This window comes from Hoplias malabaricus, chromosome 5 (genome assembly GCF_029633855.1).
Source record: "Hoplias malabaricus isolate fHopMal1 chromosome 5, fHopMal1.hap1, whole genome shotgun sequence".
NCBI lineage: Eukaryota > Metazoa > Chordata > Actinopteri > Characiformes > Erythrinidae > Hoplias > Hoplias malabaricus.
The window spans coordinates 17368471-17391930 of NC_089804.1; the positions used below are offsets into that span (position 1 = coordinate 17368471).

The 23460-nt window shown below is 37.7% G+C and overlaps 2 protein-coding genes across 5 annotated transcripts in view; one reads left to right on the forward strand and one right to left on the reverse strand.

The window, feature by feature from the left end:
- Window positions 1-1201: 1201 nt before the first annotated feature.
- Window positions 1202-16630, reverse strand: casp9 (caspase 9, apoptosis-related cysteine peptidase). Of its 3 annotated transcripts, none has more exons than XM_066670255.1 (11): window positions 16549-16630; window positions 12249-12381; window positions 10970-11168; window positions 10752-10850; window positions 9658-9716; window positions 9373-9549; window positions 9197-9286; window positions 7907-8054; window positions 7162-7350; window positions 6162-6271; window positions 1202-3161 (listed from the first exon to the last, which is right to left on the reverse strand). In XM_066670255.1, exons 2-11 carry the CDS (start codon window positions 12378-12380, stop codon window positions 3054-3056), a joined length of 1311 nt encoding a protein of 436 aa, XP_066526352.1. In that variant the 5' UTR covers window position 12381; window positions 16549-16630; the 3' UTR covers window positions 1202-3053. The 3 variants fall into 3 exon arrangements, with proteins under 3 accessions (XP_066526352.1, XP_066526350.1, XP_066526351.1); XM_066670253.1 differs by lacking the exon at window positions 16549-16630 and adding an exon at window positions 12554-12829; XM_066670254.1 differs by lacking the exon at window positions 16549-16630 and adding an exon at window positions 12493-12527.
- Window positions 16631-16783: 153 nt separating this feature from the next.
- Window positions 16784-23460, forward strand: part of plekhg5b (pleckstrin homology domain containing, family G (with RhoGef domain) member 5b) — an 85217-nt gene continuing 78540 nt past the window's right edge. For both annotated transcript variants that reach the window (XM_066670248.1, XM_066670250.1), the window contains exons 1-2: window positions 16784-17167; window positions 17892-18018. In XM_066670248.1, coding sequence (XP_066526345.1) covers window positions 17937-18018 — 82 coding nt within the window. In that variant the 5' untranslated portion in view covers window positions 16784-17167; window positions 17892-17936. The remainder of the gene's footprint in view (window positions 17168-17891; window positions 18019-23460) is intronic.

Below are 23460 nucleotides of genomic sequence, written 5' to 3' on the forward strand. Positions count from 1 at the left end.
GAGAACACACCAACTCCTCACAGACAGTCACCCGGAGTGGGAATCGAACCCACAACCTCCAGACCCCTGGAGCTGTGTGACTGCGACACTACCTGCTGCGCCACCGTACTGTAACAAATTACTAATAAATATTCTGTTATCACATTGAACGGACTAACAGTAATGTTCAAACTTGAAATATTTTTCTTTTGGAAGTTAAGGTTTTTTCCTTCTCCTGTAAAAGTGCCATTTTGGAAAAGTATGTTTTCCTTGGAGAGTGATGATATGGATATCCTCAACAATCGCACCAGGATGAGTTAAACATACATATAGGGCTAATCTGAGTAGCCCATCTGAAAATATAATATCTGAAAATATAATATCTGATATAGGCTTCCCACCTGGGTCCCACAAACAGCCAGTGCTCATGCCCATGCTCATTTTAAACCTATCTAGCTTATGTTCAATCCTATTTGCTGGCTGGGATAATGCATGAGAATGAGATATTTAACGTGTGGCACTGCTGTGTGAGATATATATATATATATTAGTTGTATTATATGGACTCTTAAGTGCAGAATTCTAATAGCCTTGATTGCCTTCACCCTGTTTAAACACCAGGCTTTCATTTTGTTTTTCTATTTAAAGCTGTTCTGCTCTGAACACTTACAAATATTCAGCTTTCCTTTTGGAACAGAGAATGTAATGTATCTTTAGCTTGCACAATTTAATACATTCTGAGAAAATAAAAGGTGTGATAGAGGTACATTATTGGTCCAATTGTGTTCCCTAAATGTACATTACATTTTCTTCTCCAAAAGCAGAGGTGAATATTTCAAGACTTCTTTGTAGATCTGTTTAAATTAAAACAAAATATGTCCTGGAGTTAAAATGGGGTGTTTGAAATCAACACAATTTTTAAATCTACCATTATAATAGAACTTTAACCTTTGTGATTGTGGCTAAAGAGGTTCATTTTAACTTCAAATGTCCATAGCACTTGTTTTGCAAAGTTCAACAAGGTCGGGTTTTCTGAATCTTCCATGCAGGCCATGTTTTTGCCAGCAACCTTGCACAGCAGAACAGAAAACCTTTCCTGTGTCAGCTAAACATTACTGCTGGTCCGATGCTGTCAAATGGGTGTTTTGCTCTGCATTTCAAGAAAAACATACAAAAATAAGTTTGAGTATTTATGTCAGAACCTTGGTGTCCCAGATCTTGCACTGACTGCCACAGTTCCCGTGAATGGCCATTTTTCGTGACAATTTCAAACACTGGACATTGCGAGGGGGAGGCACTGATAAATATTTTAAAGTGTCTGCTTTGAGAAGTCTATGGATGTCTTTTTTTTTTTTTTTTTTTTAAATACAACACAAAGTAATCACAGTATCACTTGGAAAAAAAAGGCATAACAGTTGGCTTTCACATCTTACATAAACACTACATAGCATGTCCATGACTGTTTACATTTATACTTATAAAATATACATGTTTAACAGGATATTAAAATGGACTACTCTGACATTTTACTGTAGTTTTTCTAAAGAATAAAATGACACAGTAGTCCATATTAATACCATGCAAACATGTACAGTTTATGAATGGAGATTTAATCACTCATTAACATAATAGTATTTATGTAAGATATTAGGAATGCTTTATATATAAACCCAAATAAATGTCTGCAGAAATTGTTCTCATCATTGTTCATTTGAAACCTGTTAAATGTATTTAAAAAAACAGATTGAGATTCCAAACCTTTAAAATGATACTGCAGACAGACAGAGAGTCAGATACAGATACAGACATAGATGGATGTATACACTATTCCGCATGGTCTTACCAGGCTAAACAGGTGTCTGTTGCAACTGATTACATAATTTTACATAAAAATTCAAACATTTTACATAATTTTAATATACACTATCGAAAAAAAACTGATTTAGCCCCTGAACTGTCAGGAACCAAGGAAAAAGGGGGTGAATGGGTGTGTGTTTGAGAAAGAACTATGCTTTCACTTGTCCCAGAATCTTGTGCTTAAGTGCTCTTGTGCAAGCAATGGGGACAAAATCAGCCATTTCAAAAATGGTAGGAACATATCCCCCAGGGTCCTCAGAGTAAAGTTGGCCTATGGTTTTACAGAGACATGACAGAAAGTGAAAGAGAGAATGTGGTTGTTTGAATGAAACTGAGTGTATGAGAACAGGAAGTATTTTCATATTCTGTTAAGTGTTTCTTGTGGTCACATCCTAATAAAAAGCACCTAGTTTTATATAACACTGCTGACATCACCACCTAGATTAAAAATCATACAGAGGTGAGTGATTTAAATGGTGGAAAACAAGCATACATCATATTGCCGCCCTCCTCTTGCTGTTCTGGCTGCCTGAGAGTTGTTAAACCACTTCTTTAAATCCTTATCTTTGAAGTGTTCCTATTAACTGAAACGTGCATACTTTGGGGGGGGTGAGATGTTGTTTATCTCATGGAGTTATCTGTGAGAAACACAGCTTGGAACAAATGTACCAATGTTATCATACCTACTGAATTCACCAGAAACTTCTTTTCCAGCACTGCAGTAAAGCATACATACAGAGTCTTGCTTGCTCTTATGCTGTTTTAGTCATGGCGTTTTGTACAAGGCATGAATGCCAAGGATTGGCCTTGCCAGCTTTTGTGCTGATGAGGAGCTGCTAAGTGTGAAAAAAATCAACCACCCCCACAACACCCAAGGGAAAAAAAAGGCTCAAAACACAATAATATTTCACACGTTTTCTAAATCTGAGTCATGGTTTCATTTGAATTTAAAATGACATTTTTTCAAGTTTTAAAAAGCTTTGAAATATTATCCATGTGTGGAATATGAAAACACACACCACTAAATCCTAAACAGAATAAATATTACAGTTAAAATAATATGAGTTCAAACATTTAACATACTGTTATATCTCGCAGTTCCTATTCACCTCTACAGTTGAAGCATAGAGTCCTGTGGGTTAAACAGACACTAAACAATACCATCTATCAATCCTGTTCTCAGTCTATCATGCCTGTCTCACACTGCATTCTGTAGGTCACGTCTTCGGGACGTGAAAGTAGAACAGTTTTCGAAGGAAGTTGAATGATCCAGGCATCTGTTTGTAAAGGCCCTTAGCAGATATCTGTGAGACTTCATTGTTCACCTGCATAATACACACACAGAAATAGCAAAACTGGGTGAGTGATTATACACACACAAAATTAATTAAAATGCCAGGTTCAGTGAAAAAAATTGAAAACAAATAAAAAATGAGACGAAGACCAATCTTTTCAGAACTTTTTCCACCTTTAATGAGATCTATAACCTGTACATTTCAATTAAAAACCAAACTGAAATCTTTAAGGGGAAGAAGTAAGGCTGTGTTCAGAATGAACCAATCACATTCAAACTCATGTTAAGTAGGAATCAGTAGACACCTGTCAACATTTAAAGTGCCTCTGATTAACCCCAAATAAGTTCAGTTGTTCTAGTAGGCTTTTCCTGACATTTTCTTAGTCACGCCTTACAGAAAAAGCCATGATCCGCAGAGAGCTCTCAAAGCATGAGAGGGATCTCACTGTCAAAAGGCATCAGTCTGCAGAAGGGTACAAAAGAATTTCCAAGGCATTAGATATACCATGGATCGAAGTCATCATCAAGTGAAGAAAATATAGGACAATAGTGACATTGCAAAGAACAGGATAAAAAGAAAAGATGAAAACTGGTCAGGGATGCTACCAAGAGGCCTACAGCAACATTAAAGAAGTTGCAGGAATTTCTGGCACATACTGGCTGTGTACTACATGTGACAACATTATCCCGTATTCTTCATTTGTCTGCGCTATGGGGTAGGGTGGCAAGATGGAACCCTCCAAGTCTGGCAAAATGTAGAAAAATGCATTTGAACTCTCCTAAAAGCATGTGGGAAAATGTGTTATGGTCTGACGAAACCAAGGTTGAACATTTCCAAAAGGTATGTTTGGAGCAAAAAAAAAAAAAAAAAAACCCCACTGCACATCACCAAAAGAACACCATACCCACAGTGAAGCATGGCAGTGGCAGCAACATGCTGTGGGGCTGTTTTTCTTCAGCTGGTACTGGGGCCTTAGTCAAGATGGAGGGAAATATGAACAGTTCCAATCGGAACAGTACCAGTCGATGTTGGCACAAAACCTTCTGGTTTCTGCTAGAAAACTGAAGCTGAAGAGGAACTTCATCTTTCAGCACAACAATGACCCTAAGCATACATCCAAATCAACCAAAGAATGGCTTCACCAAAAGAAGATTAAAGTGTTGGAATGGCCCAGCCAGAGCCCAGATCTGAATCCGATTGAAAATCTGTGGGGTGATCGGAAGAGGGCTGTACACAGGAGATGCCCCCGCAATCTGACAGATTTGGAGCATTTTTGCAAAGAGTGGGCAAATATTCAAGATGTGTAGTCAAGATGTGCCATGCTGATAGGCTCGTACCCAAAAAGACAGAGTGCTGTAATAACATCAAAAGGTGCTTCCACAAAGAAGTAGTTTAAGGGTGTGCACACTTATGCAACCACATTATATTAGTTTTTTATTTTTCCTACTTCCCATTTTTTATATCACTAAACCTGGCACACTTTTTATAGTGTGTGTGTGTGTGTATATATATATATATATATATATATATATATATATATATATATATATACACACACACATACACACACAGGGGTTGGACAATGAAACTGAAACACCTTCGTCTTGGGAATGACATATACAAGTCCTGCACAGTGGTCAGAGGGATTTTAAGCCATTCTTCTTGCAGGAGTGTGGCCAGGTCACTACGTGATGCTGGTGGAGGAAAACGTTTCCTGACTCGCTCCTCCAAAACACCCCAAAGTGTCTCAATAATATTTAGATCTAGTGACTGTGCAGGCCATGGGAGATGTTCAACTTCACTTTCATGTTCATCAAACCAATCTTTCACCAGTCTTGCTGTGTGTATTGGTGCATTGTCATCAAACACGGATACAAAACACCACCTTCAGGATACAATGTTTGAACCACTGGATGCACATGGTCTTACTGGTGCACCTGTGGAGGGGCTTGATATTTTATGTAGCAAGTAAACAGTAGACAGTCAGTTCCTAAAATTGATGTAGGAAGCAAGCCATATGAGCAAGTATAAGAACCTGATGAAAATGTTGAATGCAATGGCATTCTTGGCAGGGTTGGTTGTAAAGTGTCCTTGGGTTTCTAGAAAGGTGCTATATAAGTGTAACAAAAAAATAAATAAATTGTGATTTTTTTGGGGGGTGTTCCCGGATGGAAATGTTTAGTACCTACCAAAAGTAGTCATAGGAAGGAACCACTCAAGCCTCATTAATGTGGATGGGGAGGGAAAGCTAACCTGTCTGGTCTGATCGCACAAAAGAACTAATTTTGTTAGCACAAGCTGTTGATAAAATATTAGGCCAGGTGATATACCAGGCAGTTGCAGAGTGAAATCAAGAGGGAGGATGTACTCTTCCTAAAATTACACAATGCAGTTTCTGCAGTGCTGAGTTTGAAGTAGTAAAGACAGCCTCTCTATTTGGTGGTGTAGCAGGTAGTGTTGCAGTCATACAGCTCCAGTTTCCTTCCATGGTCCAATCAAAAGTGTCTATAGGTGTAAGTGAATGTGTGCTTGTGTGTTGCCCTGCAAAGGGTGTGTCCCTGCATTGAGCCCAATGATTCTGTGTAGGCTACGGACCAACCACGACCCTGAACTGGATGAGTGGTTATAAACAATGAATAAATATTAACATTTACATAAATAATTATAAACCCCATTCCTAACCTAAGAGTGCCAATGCTCAGAGCTGAGACATTTTGAAAGAATGCTTCTACCTTTTTTTCTACTCTTTTTAGAAAAGGTGAAAGGTTATTTTAGGTGTAGATACATCAGATCTCACCCTGTTAATACACAGTGATGAATTTACATCATGTCATAGATGAAGATACTGGTTTAGAAACATTTGAGCCATAAAATATTTAGCTAATATAGAAAATCAGTTATTGGTAGAACAACACGATTACACAGCAAACTTAACACTAACACTAATAGTGTTGATTTAACACTGGTGAATTTGCTGTGTACTATCATACAGTCAGGGGCAAATTATTAATTAAAGGAAAGGGGACATACCATCAACAGCATGGTGGTGAGGTCATCACTGGCTGCATTCTCCTCTAGGACACGATCCAGTATCTCCACATACCAAGAGCCTGCTTTTGTGTCCCTCCATGACACATATCCTGTGGACAGAATACAGTCAGAGCTGTTGACAAAGGCAGGCATGAGTTCATATTAGAGACCTATGAAAATATAAAATGTTGAAACATAAGGCAGTTTCAAAACATTTTCACTTAAATTCTGGGTTCCAAATTTCTTTATTACGAGTCTGCTTATTTTTATTTCCCCAAAAGAACAACTCCACATTGGACGCTATAAACAGGTGGTGGCTGAAACACTTTGGGTGTCTAGAAAAGTGCTTTATAGGTGGTGTATTTATCTATCTGGTCAGATGGAATGACTCATGCAATAAATTTAAATATATATCGGTTTATAATAGGGCTGGACGATAGAGCCAGAATTTATATCACAATTTTTTCTTCATTTTGATACAATATCATTCCAATATTGTTATGAACAGTATAAAATATAAAACCTCCAAGAACAAACAAGAAATATGACAACACCATGAAACAAATCTATTGTAAATATTAATATTTTTAAACGAAATTTGAAATTGAGTGCACTGAACTGGCGACAGTGCCCTGTAATGAACATCAGTCAGTGACGGATGTTGTAAATAATGTATATTGAAATATTGAAAATGTGTTTAAAAATCATACATATCATTGGTATTGAAAAATGTTATATTGCCATATATATTGATGTTAAATTATTGTCCAGAAAGAAAGAAATTGATTACCGGTTGTGAGAAACTGATTACCGTATTTGTCACAAACTCAGTTACAAAGAAATTACATATAAAGTGAATTTTATTTATTTATTTATTTTTTATTTATCTTTTTACAAATTACACTATATACTGCCTCTACTTTACATTCCTAGTTTTGCCAGAATTTCTCTAAAACATTTCTGCATCCGTATTAACACACAAATACATAAATAAGCACACCTGGAAAGGTAGAGTAAGACACTAGAATGTCACTGGGAGTGGGTAACGTTGCCCTGGCGTCAATCTCATCTGACAAGCTGAGTGAGTCACTGCTGGAGGATATGGGGATGGCGTCCATCTGATCATCACTTTCTCCTAAACTGGCCTGAATCCCACCTGGAGACACTTCAAAACCAGTGTCCCTCTGATCTGAAAAACACACAAAATTCAATGTGAAAGCAAGCAGAAACCAGAAAACAATAACACTGTCACTAAGGCTTTATGTAACAGTAATTTATTATATGTTATTTTATATGTTTTTCTGAGCGTCATAAAATCTTGGTTTGAAAATAAATATTTTCTATAATGCAACAGTCTACTGAAATCTATGTTATGATACATTCCTGCATCCCTTTAAAAATGTAATTCATTTAATGTAAAAGTCTTTGTAGGTGGTTAAATAAAGCTAACATACAAAGAATACTTTCTAAAAATAACCAAGTATGTTTTCAAATGCTCATACAACAACTTGTATTTTAAATTCAAGAACTGAACAGCTAAAGAAAGTACTGTTTTCACGGGCACTGTTAATAAGGTAATAAATAGCAATGCCTCAAGTATCAAAATGTTAACCGTTTGCAAAGAAACGTGCACAGAAAGAACAGAAGGTAGCAGGAAAACCTCCTTTGCCAAAAATTTGTGGTTAATTAACTAGAAAAATAAATAGGTGTTTCCCCCCCCTTTTTTGAGTCTCTCCTAAGCTCACCTCCTCCACAAGCTTGTATGAAGAAAAGTTTGGGCTTGCCCTGCAGAGAGGAACAGTTCTGGCCATTGAGGTAGTTTGTTATTATCTGAACTGGGACAGAGGGACCATCCACACCATGCACTGCTCCAGGGAAGCGGTTATGGCTTGCCTAAATAGAACAGATTATACAGGATTATAGATAATATAGATGTTGGCTGATGCTTATATCCAATATTTTCCAGGTACAAATACATTTATAAATTGTAAACAGAGAGTCCAAATCCATAAGAATTCAAGAGAAATATTAACATGGTACCCCAGTTTCACCCAAGCTTTCTGCTCTTCTTGAGAACAGTATTTTTTTAAATATCGGGAAAATTCACTGACATACTTTGGTCGAAATACCACAAGAATCAAACACCACAGCAGTGTTCTCCTCCTGTCTAAACAGCCCTGTTCTACGCCTGCTCCTTTGAATGAGATGTGAATGAGTAAACAGAAATTAGATTTTTTGTTTTGGTTCTCTTCTCTATTTGTTCTGTTTTTTTTTTCCCGTTCTCTTTGCTATCTGTTGTTTGTTTGTTTTTTTGTTTCGGTTCTCCCAGTACTCTTATTTCTCCACCTCACGGTCTGTTTTACACTATTTATCCTTGCCTCACATAAACTGGTCCAGTGCTGTGTTTGGAGATACTCAGATGAAAAGGTCAGAACAATTTTAAAATCTCCATTTGAACTAAGGTGTGAAACAAAATCAAAACAGCTTGTTGAATCCACTGTTTTTTTGTTTTTTTTTTTGGTTCCTTGGGTTTTTGAAAGCCAGTAAATCCTTCCTCCAAGATATGTGAAGCCGGCCAGACACTTTTTTTCCAACTGCTGCTAACACAACAGCACTGCACAGCTCAAAACTCTTAGAAGAGACCGCTGACTGTCCAAATTTGGTATAGCAGCTATAGGTTAGACCAGTTAGCCATATAGGAGCACCTTGTGATTCTAATAAATACACTTTCTGCTATCTTAATTTATTCTCCATGTCTCCAGGCATCATTTAGGTCCCCGACCAACAAGCATTTGGTGGAGTATTGGAAATTTAAACACATTTTTAAAAGGTTGAGAAAATCAGAACAAATTGAAACTTGCTTTTATGAAATTACTTTTAATAATGATTATATCATTATTATTCATTCATTCATTCATTCCATTGTCTATAACCGCTTCTCCAACAATAAAAAAAACAAAAAATAAAATCTCATTTAAAAAAAGCTGTAGCCTTAAATAGAACATTTGAACATACCTGCAGGTTACGATTCTTACCTCAGTGCCATGTGAAAGGATGATCACCACACAGCAGTCAAACATGGAATGATCCTTCTTAGCAAGTGAAGACAATTCACGTTTTATTTGCTATCAGGAAGAAAAACAAAGGTCTTTAACATTCTATTCACAATATCATGAGCATTATCTGGTACCGATTTTGCACACACACTCACACTACATTTCAGGTTCTTCTTAACAACAACTTGAAAATGAAGAGCCTTGAATCTTCCCTCCAGCTTGTCACAATCAATGTCGGAGCCCTTTCGCTCATTCAGGTTGGAGGCAGGGTCAAATTGCACATTGTTGATAATCAAACAGATTCCACACGGACTAGCATCCATCCTATAGTACTGCAGGCAAACGGAGAAATCAGTAAATATTTACAACAATAAACGATACACGTGGATTGAATATGAAGGTTTGAAATACTAAGGTTTGTGGACTAAATATGTTGTTACCTGTAAACTATCACGCCTCTGTCTAGCTGGTCTGGGTCTGCTACTCTCAGTGTCAGAAGCTGTAGATATAGTATGCAGTTCACTCAGTCAGGTCAGAGGACTATTTGCAATTAATGTGGGTTTATATATATATGGAATTCAAATGCACATTTTTTCATTTTTTAAGGAAACAAGGCACTCTAGAAGATACATAACAATAAAAATATTTTTTTAAAAATTGGCTTTGTTCTCTTTATATTAATCTGTTTGATGTTGAACCTTTTAAACCCAAAGTTCACTACAAATGAAATTACACCATTTTTTCTAGAGGAACATTTGCCTAAAGATTTTATGTGCACAGGTCCAACTAATGGAAAGCTGGTCTCTGGACACCTCTTATTTCTTCCCCTACGACTTGTAGACCAATTAAAAAAAGACAAAATGCGCTGCTTGCTTTATAAAAGACTTTAACTACAGCATTCATGTTTACTTGAACTGTAGATAACAACATCCTTAGTTCTCCAATAATTGTCCAATACATGTCCAGTACTTCCCTTATACTGAAACTAGTCAGTTAATATATTTTAGATAGGTTTTCCTAGCATCTAAAAGCAGGTCAAATGGGATTAATAATCATCTTCTTACAGATTCTCACTGAGCCACCATTTTCTGCAGATCTGTGGTATATCTGATAAATATTTTATATAATCATAAAATCCAATATATTTTATGTGCTAGATTATATCATAATACAAATATTTATGTAAAAAAATGTGGACACTGCCTTGGGGAATTGATGAAGATGTGGCCTAAAAGTTAGAGATGTAAGCTACAGAGCTGAAGGTCAGCATTCAGTGGACGTGTAGAGAAGGAGCAGCTCTTTCATCAAGATCCACAGCTGATAAGCCCTTGCACCTAACCCCATGGACGCTATTACTGCTTGTGTGTGTTCATGTTCACTGCCACAGATGGGTTAGAAACACAGTTTCAATTTCCTCAAGGCCATTAATAAAGTATCACTTCTCGTTTCTTCTTAAACACTTCAAAGAATGCAATTGTGGAAATCATATACACAAAGAACTCAAAGAGGCCCACCTCTCTTTACTTGTACTTACATGGGCTGGATTCTACATCCAGAGGAAGCGTGGTCGGTTTCAGTGGGACCAGCTTCTTAGGGGCATCGTCTTTGCCATGGCTATGGCTTTCAGTATTCGCTGTTGATACATGAGACACTGTTATTACTAACAAATAACATAAGTGTGTTTTGTTTTGAACAGGGTAGAACTGCAATATTAGAAGCTGTGAAAAAGACCATGCCATAAAACGCACTTACAGACTGGGAGGGGGATTAAAGAAGGCTGCACAGGGAGAGGGACAGGGACAAGATCTGGACCTCCACTTTCCAGCAACTCTGCCAGAGTGGTTTGTCCTGTTTCACGAAGACACTCCAGGAATGCTGGGAAAGCTCGACTGCCTCTTTTCTCTAGATCCTTCACCAGCTGCCTGGCCTGATCTCGTCTGAGTCTGGGGCTCTGAGAATATCACAAACAATTATTTTCATAAATGGATATCAAAGTATTTTACACTGTGTTAATATCAAAAAACTACAAATACTAAAAATATATTGTCACTGTTTTTTCATCCTTACAGTCAGGGTAAAATTATTTTTCCATGGCTGATATTATTTCATTTTTTCATTATTTCATTTTAATTATAAAGCATGACTAAAAGAAAGAGCAAACACATCCTTATTCATCAAATTTGATCATAAAATAATTGCAAACAAATTTTACCATACTTTTTGATATTAATCAGTTTCATTGTTAGCATATCTCTATGACAATACCCATGTCTGGCATGAACAGAATCAGTTTATCATTAAGAGAAATGTCTGATATACAGTTAAATAATCATATCAGTGGAATTTACACAAAAATAAAAATAAACTGTGTACATTTTTGATCCACTACAAAAGTGGATGAGGCCTCATTTACACAAACACTGATATAAACACATGCTGCATCAAATCCACTATCTGTTTAAAAGATATATTACACTGAGCTTTATTTTTTAGATGGATATGGCCTTGAACAATGCCTAAACACAACAAATGCTGTAAAATCATGTAATATATTTTAATAAAAGGTCTTGTGGGGGGAAAGTACACAATTGCATCATTCTAATACGCTTTGTTTACTGTATTTACAACACTGTAACATTTTGGTCAGCAGGGGGAGTATTGCACTCACTGCTCCGCCTATAAGAGCACAGTCATAACTTCAGAATACCAGCTTCTCACTGGCTCACTGCCAAATCATCAGCACCTGAAAATGAGTCATCCTTTTCACTGGAAACCCCACCATTGTTTTTCACAATTTAGGAATATTCATGAATCAGATATTAAACGTTCAGCACCAACCAACCTAGCTAATGGTCACTCTCTCAAGTGGTGGGAACGAACATTTTGGGCTGTATCAACTACAGCTGTTTTTCTCTCATCAGCTTTCTCAAAAACGTAAGAGCTATGCTATAAAATTTAAACTTAAATCGACCTTCCTCAGGCTTTAAACTTCCTAACATACACATAATAACAGAAAGCACCTTCCTCTCACCTTTATTTCATCTATCATGTCCTGAGTGAAGATGCCCCTTGATAAAAGTCCATCGCAGATATCTGTAGGCTCTAAACTCTCCACCAGATGAAATCTATTCTGTTGAAGGATCTTTTTATGCCTGGGTTCCATTCTGTAAACAAACAAACAGCGTTCATCTGGATCCGTTTTAAGAGAAACAGAAGAAATATGACATGAACATGAAAGGTAAGGGCAGAAAGTCTAAGTAACGTGCTTCACTCACACAAAGACGGAAGCACACGATATAAACACCGTTAAGAAAATACCACAGTGGATGTACTAACCTCGCTTCCTTGTTTACATCGGGGACATAGCGCAGCCGTGACGTCACTCCGCGGACGCGTTCATGAAGCAGCGTCAGTGAAACGTAGAACGCGACTGCGCACAACACAGGAGCTCAGCCCCCCCCTGAGGAAATGCCCACCGAGATGTCGCTACTAGAGGTGGGCGATACCGGGAATTTTGGTATCAATCCGATACCAAGTAAATGCAGGGTCAGTATCGCCGATATCGAAACTTTTTAATATTTAAGCTTCATAGATCCAAAGGATCCAAAAGACCTAGGACAGAATTTTGCCAAACATTGTACATGGCAACAACTTTATTATCATAATCAACATTTTTGTTTAGAAACAATGGAACAGTAACAAAACAAAGTTTGCCTTAACATTAGGGAAATAAATATTTTTTGAGGTAGAAAATTAGAAACCAACATACAAAAATAAAACAAAAATTCTCCTCTCACTAGTTCTTTCTTTCCTTTTTCAAATATAATTGTTCTTAGGAAAAACAATTTAAAAAATAAGGAACTTTCTTCCTTTCCGTGTAATTCTGTTTTTCCTTAAATAAACAGAGTGTAAAAAAAATCACTCAACACAATTTAAAACAAAATCTCCTGAGGTAGAGGGCTGACAAACCACAATACAACAACATAAACACACCACAACAAATACTGTAAACTGTTTCAGTATTCTGTTTTTCAAGTCCAACAATACAATAAAATAATACAAAAAATAAGGAATTTCTTCCCTTCAATGCACTTCTCTAGAGGCGCGCCAGGCTCAGCCCCTATACCTGATTGGCTGGCGCCGCTGAGCCACGTGACGTGCAACAACAACAATAAAAAAAAGTGTGTGTGTGTGTGTGTGTGGGGGGGGGGGGGGGGGGGGGGGGGTTGTTTATAGACTGTAGTTCATGCATAAAATTTAGCACACTGCTTTAGCCCCCTTTCTTCAGTGCTCAGGAGCTGATTTGTGTTGTGAATCATTGTTAACCCCCACATGCTCAGTTGTATATTACGGTGTATATTATTTATTAATATTTATTATTATGTGACAGTATTAGCACGTTCAATTACCCATTACTTGTGGAAAAAAGTGTATTGAAATTGTGTTATTTTGGAACCACTAACATGTACTTATTCACTACTAATAAGTATTTTAAATTATAATAAATTATACTTAACATATGCTGAGTGTACTAGACATATGTTATTTTGGCCACCTTCCTAATAACATTTAAATATATTTATATGAGTAGTTGCATAAGTCATACGCCAAATACTTCAAATGTACAAGTACTGTAATTTTTAATACTATATTGTCATTTTCTTAGTGACGATTTTGACACGGTCTGTCATGAACTGGATAAGCAGATACATATAATAAATAAATGAATGAACTTTTATAGCAAATTTTAAATGCCCAAGGACGCGTTACAAATTGAGAAAATAACATATGACTACAATGCTTATTGTATTTTAAGTGTAAATTAATATAAATTAAATCACATATTTGTAGTGATTTAGTACAAATGAGTTGTTCTAAAATAACATACTTTAAGTACACTTTTTGGTTAAGGAATAGCCTGCCGTTTAATGAGAACCGTGGCCAGTAGATGGCGCTCCGCTGTCACCCAATGATGTTTGCGGATCCAGTCTTGCAGTCTCAGAAACCAAGAAGAATATGATGAGTTGTAAAATCTCATTGTAAAAATCGTTTTGTGCTTTCATTATTTTGAGAAGTTAATTCAATAACAATAATTAATTGTTTGAACTGCACATGATAATTTAAACTCTCCCAGGAAGGCAAGTGTTTTCCCTAAAAGATAGACTTGAAAGTGTTGCCTGCTCTGCATGATTGAGCAAGTCTAGGCTAAATCTCTCCCAATGACATATTGGATTAAAGGTGCTTGCGTTTATTTTATGCAACGAGTTATGCAACCTTTCCAGTGAACAACTTAAAGATGTGGTCATGCTGTTTAGGGTGAAAAAAGACAACCATATTTTGCTGGGTCAACATAAAAAACCTTACTGTATAAGAATATTAAAATAACAGCAGAACTGACCAAGAGAAGCATGAAATAAGCAATGTGTACCATCACAAATGTAGGTAGGTTTCATTGCCCTTTACAAGGTCTATGTCTATGCCCCTTTATGTCTATTCTTATGATGTTTACGTAAAAACTGCTATGATGAACTTTGTTATGATAACTATGTCCTCAGTAGTGGACATAAGTTAGATAGAAAGAAAAAGAAACAGACAGAGACTGTAGATTAATAATGCACACATGTTGTAGCTGGCAGAAGCTGGACTATGGACTTGGCTTCAGACTAAGAAAACTTCACCCCTAATATCTTCCAGGAAAGGTGTGGAGTCCAGCTGCAGTGGTCTGGGATGGAGAACACACAGATCTGCACACACTGTGAATTCAGATATCTATATTCACAGAGGTGCTTCGTAAGTGACAAAAAGTAGTAGGTACCACCATAATGGAATGGTATAAATATTATTGTTAACATTACAAGATCTGACTTATGACAATCATTTGTTTATCAGAATAAAATGGTTTATGTTTCTTTCTCTGCTATTTCTTGTTGCCATTTGTCTCTCAAGAAAGGTTTCCCAAAACTTTAAGCCTTGTGTATTTTACTTTTGTATTCATTCATTTACTGTCTGTAACTGCTTATCCATTTGAGGGTTTCAGTGGGTCCAGAGCCTACACAGAATCACTGGGCAGAAGGCAGGAAGCAACTATGTGCGGGTCCCTATGTAGTCCTCCATCCAAGATCTAACCAAGGCAGCCCCTACGTAGCTTCATATATCAGCCAACGTCAGGTTTAGGAACAGTGCTATGGCCACTACTTTAGTTTTATTCCTTCATAATTGTATATTGTAAACAACAGTGTTTTCCTAAACATAAAACCTGATAACATACCTATAAGATAAATTTTTTTTAATGAACGTTATTGCTCAAATTAGGCCTAAGCCCTCATTCTCTCAGCCAATGAGAAAGTTTATTTTTTGATAGTTTATTTGTTTTTTTGATTCATAAATGTTTATTAATGGTTAATTTCCGAAGTACATTTAGTCACAAAACATGATGTGATATAATAAAACCAAGTGTGAAATATGCATAATGCCTTGTCTTGACTGCAATGCAAATGCAAAACACAGCCATTTAGTCCTGAGCTAACAGCACTGGGTGCCACACAGACAAGAGGAAATTATAGAGACCACCAAATAGGGGTGAATAGACTTTTTCACTGACAGTTTATGTAAGAAAACGATTGGTGTATTTAAAGAATAAAGTTTCTCCAAAAATACTGGCAACATTTCAAAATACATCGCTAAAGCTAATTATTTACTTGCTAACAGTGCTGCCCTTTGGATAACGGCCTTCCAGACAGTGGACACACATTCGTCTCAAAATATAGACGGAGATATTTCAAAATATTTCATAGGTATCTCGAAATAAAGGTTTACCATTCTAAAATATTAAGTAACTTCGAAGTATCTTGAAACAATGTCCTCCATTTGAAAATACTGACTGGGTATTTTCTTAAAAACGATTTCCCTCTCAAAATATTGACGGTGCTAGAATCATCTTAAACCTTTACTCCATCTAAATAATTACTAATATCTTCAAATGACTGCTTCCATTTCAAAATATGAATAGGTACCTTGAAATGACTTTCAGTTCTAGCTACATACTGACTATATAGAAATCTCAAATTACTGACTAGCTAGTGATACGTATTTCGTGGTAAATAACGGCTCTGACAATCTATTGCGATAATGGCGTTATTAATAAAAGATACTGTCAAAGTAAAACTGTTTACACATACGAAATGAGTGACTGATTTTGATGTAGTAAGCCATTTATTATTAGGTTATCTTGAGATATGAATTTAAAAAAGTGATTAAACCATTAGAGACAAACACAGAAGTCATGTAGGCAACGCTAAAAGAACGGAAGGAGGAAAGCAACAGAAACAGACCTGGGGGGAATGGACTTCTAAAGGTTCGCACACTTTGGAGCCCGAAAACAGGTTGTCCTCCTCAACTGTGCTTTGCAGCGCCTCTTTCGGCCAAACGCAGTCAGCTCCAGTGGACAGAGTCCTGTCTCCTTCAGCTGGAGCTGAATGAATGGGGGGGGGAATGTGTGTACACTGGGCTGAGAGGGAGCAGAGGACACCAGCGGGGTAAAAAAACGGAGCCTGGAGGTCTAACGCCGAGGTTTAGAGCTAAAATCAAACCAAGCGGAGCTGGAGAGGGACTAGTAAACGTAACTGAGCCATGGTGGGATGAAAAGAAAGGACAGAAGAAAAGCAACGTAATTCCTTCCAGACTGTGCGAGAGAGAGAGAGAGAGAGAATGTCTGCTAGTCGGTGAGAGTAGGCGAACTTACCTTCAGCCAACTCACTGCAACTGCAACAGGTTACTAGTGAGAGTAGCCCGGCTCGCTGACCTACAGATTCTCCTGTATGGTTTGGGTACATTTAACTTTTTAAAGGCACTGGATGCGCTGGGAATCGTCTCAACATTATTGTCAGTGGGAAATTAATCTGCAGTAATGTCCTGTGTGGCAGGAGCAGACTAGAGCAGCGTACCTACGAGGTAAGATATTATATAAGGGAACTTCAGCAATCTCATTTGACCATGGCTAAATTATAATTCTGCATATAACTCTGCAGTCTTCCTTAAAACCCCTTCCCTCTGTTTGTGTGTGGACAACCTGTGGAGCATTGTACTGGCTGAACCAGAGCTACTAGCACCAACAGCTAACTAACATAAACAAAAAGTTAAAGGGTCCATGCTCCATATTTTGTTGCCTTTTTGAGGTCCCCTTATATCATAATTTCCAACACACATTTATGTTTTAGAATTCAGGAGATAATATTTTTGTTACTGACGTAGGTTATATAAATATAAAAGGGCCGATTGGTTGTCTTTCTTTTGTGCCTATTGAGCTGAAACACTTCTTATAACTTCAGTGTGAGTGGGCGGGGTTAACCGAGTGTAGGCTACATTGGTGGATTTTTGACATCACAGGAACAGTGAGTTCAAACAGGCTGTGGTTTCTGCTTGCTTTCCCAAAATGGGTTGCATTGGTTATGGAGTGAATGTTACATTTTGAAATTTAGCTGGACTAAATTAAATGGTAATTTAAATTAAATAAAAATTTCTGATAAATAAATTTCCCCATAATAATGGCACCTCACACACAATTTTTAAAGGGACTCACAGCAGTGGTGTTGAGACACTCATTGTTTATATCAATCTATGGCTATGTTGTGAAAAAGTAGTTTTCTGAGATATCTTCCGCTTGGTTCTAATTCAGGCAGCAGTTGGCTCAGTACAGCTATTGGAGTAAATGCAGCATTAGATGGTTCCCAACAAGTGGACTATGAATCCTGCTCTGCACAAATCCCCTCCCAGAAGTTGGCTTGGGATTCGGCTACGACTCCGTAAGATGATTTATTTCTTTTCACAATTTTCCTAATATGAAACATTCATTTGCTTTTTAATGCATACTGATGTTTTTAAGAAAGATTCTTGTGGTGACACAAAGAAGTGACAGATATTTGCAACTGAACAATATAGAGCAAAATCAAGCAGGAAAGTGAGAGGCACCAATGGAACAGTAGTCAGGCATCATGTCGGAAGAGCAAGTCCATCTTGTCCAAACATCATCTGTGAGCTTGTGTTCTGGTGTCTGGAGTAAATATAGCAGAAGCTCAATTTTTTAAAAGCAAATTTATTTTCAATTCCAATTCTGACCAGTGTTGTCTTGCTAAAGTAACTTCTCAATTGAATGATCTCAGCATGTTTTTCATGAAGAGATGAAAATTGAGAAAAACTAGTGTCACATTTTTCGTAATCTACATTTTCATTCATTAAACATTTTGCCTCATTCTCATGTTGCCTCATTCTAGTTGTAAGATGTTTAAGCATGTTGCTCTTTGATCATGATGCAAAAACCTTGGAAATTTTAGAAGAAGAACTGATATTAGTCTTGATTTGCAAGAAGAAAAAAAAATCTCTCTCAGGCTTTAAAATGAGGACAAAGGGTATGTTCTTCCAGGATAAAACCTAGTTCTGCGCTAAATACTTAATGTTGAATCCCCTTCCTCTTTGAAAACCCCACATAGTTTAGCTCCTTTGCTTAATCTGTCTCGCACTTAATGGCCTGCTTCACCTCATGTTGGTTGTTTTAAAGATAGATAAGTGACATGGGGCTGATATTCCTGTTACTTTTTATACATTTGAAAGGCAATAACATTCTATGCTTTTGCTGAGCACTAGTTAAGCAGACATCTCCGTTACACAAAGATAACTTGCGACAACTGTGATAAGATTAGCATGCTAGCATGCAGAACTGGCTGTCGGGTCCGACATTTAGGTTTATATTTAGTAACAATGAACTGAAGAACTTGACTTGCCAACAGTTCATGGAGGGTTGGAGCTTGGTCTTACTGTTCTAGGCCACAGAGTCTCAATCTCTCACCTAGAAGCTCCAGATGATTTACCGCATTTTGCTGGCATAGCTAAATTAACATATGTTTTTAGCATCAATGGAAAACTTAATATCACTGAAATGATAATGTTATAGGAGAGTTCTTAAAATCTATTATCTATTAAGAATGCTAGATATGTATTTATTTATTTATTCATATTTATTTTTGTTCCTGGGGCTCTCCCTAGTGTTTTCTACCCTCCTCTGAAAGTTACGTAGTGCAATGTCAGAGGCTCTATTCTGCCTATTACAGGTCGCTGGATCATCTCAGTGATTTGATCTGTAATTTTAAGATGAAAATTTTACATAGTGTTCTTTTAATGTTCCTTCTCTTGTCTAATAAATATAAGGGGGTCAAATTTAAACATGCACTATATATGATTATAATGCAGTACTTTTCTGCTTTATATACTTTTCGAGTACGGTTACTGGGGACTGAGATGACAGTTTAATACTTTTAGTGTATTCAAAGATTCCCTATCTTTCAGTACTGACTAAAAATATCTAAAAATAACTGTCACATTATTCTGATAATATGTGGTCGAGTCTAACTTGTGGGCTCACTGCCTGAAATACTTCTTGTGGTATGAACACTAGCACTTTTTAATTAGTCTGTAATTTGTCATGGTCTGTAAATTTACCACTTACTGTACCTCACTGGTTTAACCACTCCCACTGTGATATGGTTCTTTAAAGGATCCCACATTTTCAGAAATAAAGGAGTATGATGTGGTTGGTAAATTTTCTTTCAGATCGTACGTTTCACACTCTGGTTCTTACAGCTGTTAGTGGGACGATAAATAATCAATACCTTTGCATATATCTATTATAGCTGTTTTGATCCACAGGCCTAACTGTTGTGCCCAAGTATTTGCACTTGAATTCATCCTGTGCCTTCTTTTCAAAGCCAAATCTTTGAACAGTTGGCTTCTCTTGCAGTAATCTCCCACCCTAACAATCTTGAAATCCTTTAGCTAAAGTAATCTCATTATCTGCAATGTCAGTGGGTATTAATTAGGCCCCCCGATGTGGTTTTCTCTAGTGTGTTTAGTATAGTTGCAACCACTCTTTACAGTAAAAAATAACATGACCCTGTTATTCATGAATGTTATTTATGTGATTCATACTTTAGATGCTTAGGCGCTTGTGTGTATCGGAATGAGTTTTGACTTATTATTCAGAGCATCGCACTGACAGTCTGATAGAAAGCAGGTGGTATTTTTGTAATACATTAAGGAACTTCATCATTGGAAAAGGTTGTTTTATAGAACCTGCCTGGAGTACTGGAATATTTTCCAGTATTAAAAATCTACCCACAGTCTGCACTCTGTTTTGTGGTTTTGGCATGCCCAGGACAAAATTTGTTCAGTTATGGCGAATAACTTAAGTGTAGCGGACTGAGGGCTGTGCTTGGTAGATTGCATGGTTACACTGTGTCTGTGCTTTTCAAATCTAAACCACACAAACACAGGCACTGAAGTCAGTATCATGAACACACGGATACAGCTGTAGCCCATTCCTCTCTCTGTCTGTCCTCTCTTTCCCATCATCTCCCCCACCCCATCACTCTTTCCACATGTTGCAGACAGCCAGCTTTCAGACTGTTCTGTAAGCGTAGTCTTCCGTCTTCAGGTCCTGCCCCTAGTTAAAGTAGATGTGGAGCTATTAGTCTTATTTGAGTGAGGGAGATTAGCAGTTTTTAAAGGCAGTGAACTTGCATCCACAGTCTCTTGCTATGACAGATGGTGCACTGCTGTTGTGGCCTGAGGGGGCTATTCGAGTTCCTTCAGCCAGGTCCCAGCTGTAATGTGTAATGATATATAGGCTATTATTTAACCCTAGCCATGCCTTCTTGAATGGCTAGACCAGAGAAGCCATTGGGAAATTTTGGCAGGCGCCATTGAGAAGCTAAACTAGACCATATTAAATCATTTTAACAGACTAAGCAGCCTTGCTTGCCGACTGTCTTCCACTGTCCTTATGGTTTTTATTCATAGGCATGTCAAACTGAGTGCTTTGTTACAGTAGAAGAGTTTTTGAGACTTGATTTTTGTTAATTGTGCTTTTAACCTGCACGTTTGATTTATATTTGAACTGGGCCTGGAGAACTACCAAATGCAGCTATATGAAAATTGGGAGTGAAGCACACAAAATATAGGAACATTAGGGTCATTTTAACAACATGGCTGATCTGTAATACTCCAGATTATGTAACTGCACGTCTTTATGTTTATTTAAAAATGTTTCATAGTGTAGCTTTGGTCTAATTCTTCTAAACCCAACAAATAAGCAAATTAAACCTGAGCCAGTGACCCCACCATTAAAGAAACACAGGTAAAACAGGTAAGAGTTGGTATGTTTGCTCTTTGGCTCCCCCTCCATCTTTTACAGCACTGTCTTGAAATCAGTGGGGAGGGGTGGTTTCCTAGCCTCCTTCAGAAGTTACATAGTGCAGTTTCTGCAGTGCTGGGTCCAGATTAGCAACGACAGAGCCTCTGTTCTCACTATTACAGGTCTGTGAAGCATCCCAATGATTTTGAAGCTGTAATTTTAAGGTAAAAATACTCCCTAGTGTTGCTTAAATTCCCACTCACAGTCCCTCGCCTGTGAATCAGTGCTGGCTGTTACACTGGCCATCACCCAAGTGCAACAAATCAAGTCTTTCTTTGGCAGCTTGTTATGTGCAGCATGGATCTGGAAGCAGAAATGTTCTTTTTCTTATTTCTTTAATGCATTTTAGCAACTTTAGTATATCTATTGTTATTTATTTAATACAGTAGCATGGTGGTGCATCAGTGATGACAAAGTCGTACAGTTCCAGAGCCTAGGGGTCCAGGGTGCAGTCTTCTCCTCTGATCACTCTCTGTGTGTGGAGTTTGGGGTGATGTCCCTGTATCGGTCAACCAGCTGATGGAGGTTGGCACATGTCTGTGCCAAGTTGCCTGTGCAGATTGAGTGCAGCCGAAAGTGGGGGAAAAACATTATTTTATGTATGTTATGAGATATCATAGATATATTAGAAAATACAGTGCATTTCAATTTATTAAGTTAAACATTCCAAAAATATGTATTTTTTATAATATTTTAGGTCTGTGCATCAGTACATGGACACTGCAAACTCCAGGCCCTCTCCTTTTATCTCCTTTTTTTGCATGCATCTGGTGGATCAGTGTTCTTTAAATATTTGGGACATCACTGATGTGTTCACAAATGCTTGTTTTGATGTTTACCATGATCATAATAACACCACCATCTCACTCAGCCTTGCTTTGCAGGCAAGAAGAGATAATTGACACTCTTCTTGATTCAGCTCTGTCTCCAATAAGAGGATCTTCCCTTAAATGCTCTTCACTTCACAAACAGTCATCACTTTTTTTTTTTTTTTTTGTGGAAAGGCCCACACCCTCTCAGGTTGCACTCAGGCTAGCCCCTGTGCCACGCAATGGTGAGATGATGAAAGGAGCCATTGCTTAGAGGTTGTGCCATGACACCTTCTAGAGACTGCCGTTCTAGGCCTTCTTTAGCCCTGGTTGAGGCCCACACCCAACTTATGACTGTTTAGGAACATCGCAGGCCTCCTGTAATGGGCATGTCTTTGCAGGGTGAGCTGTCTAATATCAGCTCGCATGCACAGAAAGAAAACCTGTCTGCTGCCAGCTTTTCATCGCCTGAATACCCCCCCCCCCCCCCACCCCGTAATTTAATCCTCAGAGTTAACATTTAAAGGATTCAAAACTGGGAAAGAAAAATCCATGGTAGTTATGTGATCTTCTAGCTTGCGTGAACATCATCATTTGGTTGTAATACATTCCTCTGGCGTTCGTGGTACTACGTAGACTAGGGGTCTTGTGCAGAAGTGAAGATTTTGTTGTACTTCATTGACTGAAGCTCTGTCAAGTAAAACAAAGGGGAATTGAAAGCACCATCTATTAGGATATTGCCTTTAATTTGAAATGAAAAAAAAAAAAGTTAACCAGCACCTGTGGTGGTCCCTAGTAGCTTACCCTGTATGTTGGAGTGAATCTTAGTTGCCATTTAATGTATAGTTAGGGCAACTGTCTTCATTGCCTGGTGTCATTGTTCTGTCTGGAGCTGTTTCAGTAACCTTTTCTAAATGTGTTTCACAAATCTGTAAATTATTCACTGCTAATCATTGCAGTGTGTGGCACAACAAGTAGTTTCACTGTCAGCTCCAGGGTTGTGGGTTCGAGTCCCGTTCGGCGTGACTGTCTGTGAAGAATTTGGATCCCTGTGTCCATGTGGGATTCCTCTGGGTGCTCCGGTTTCCTCCCACAGTCTAATAACACACGTTGGTAGGTGGCTTGGCTGCTCAAAAGTGTCCTTAGGTGTGAATGTGAGAGTGTGTGTCACCCTGCGAAGGACTGGTGCCCCC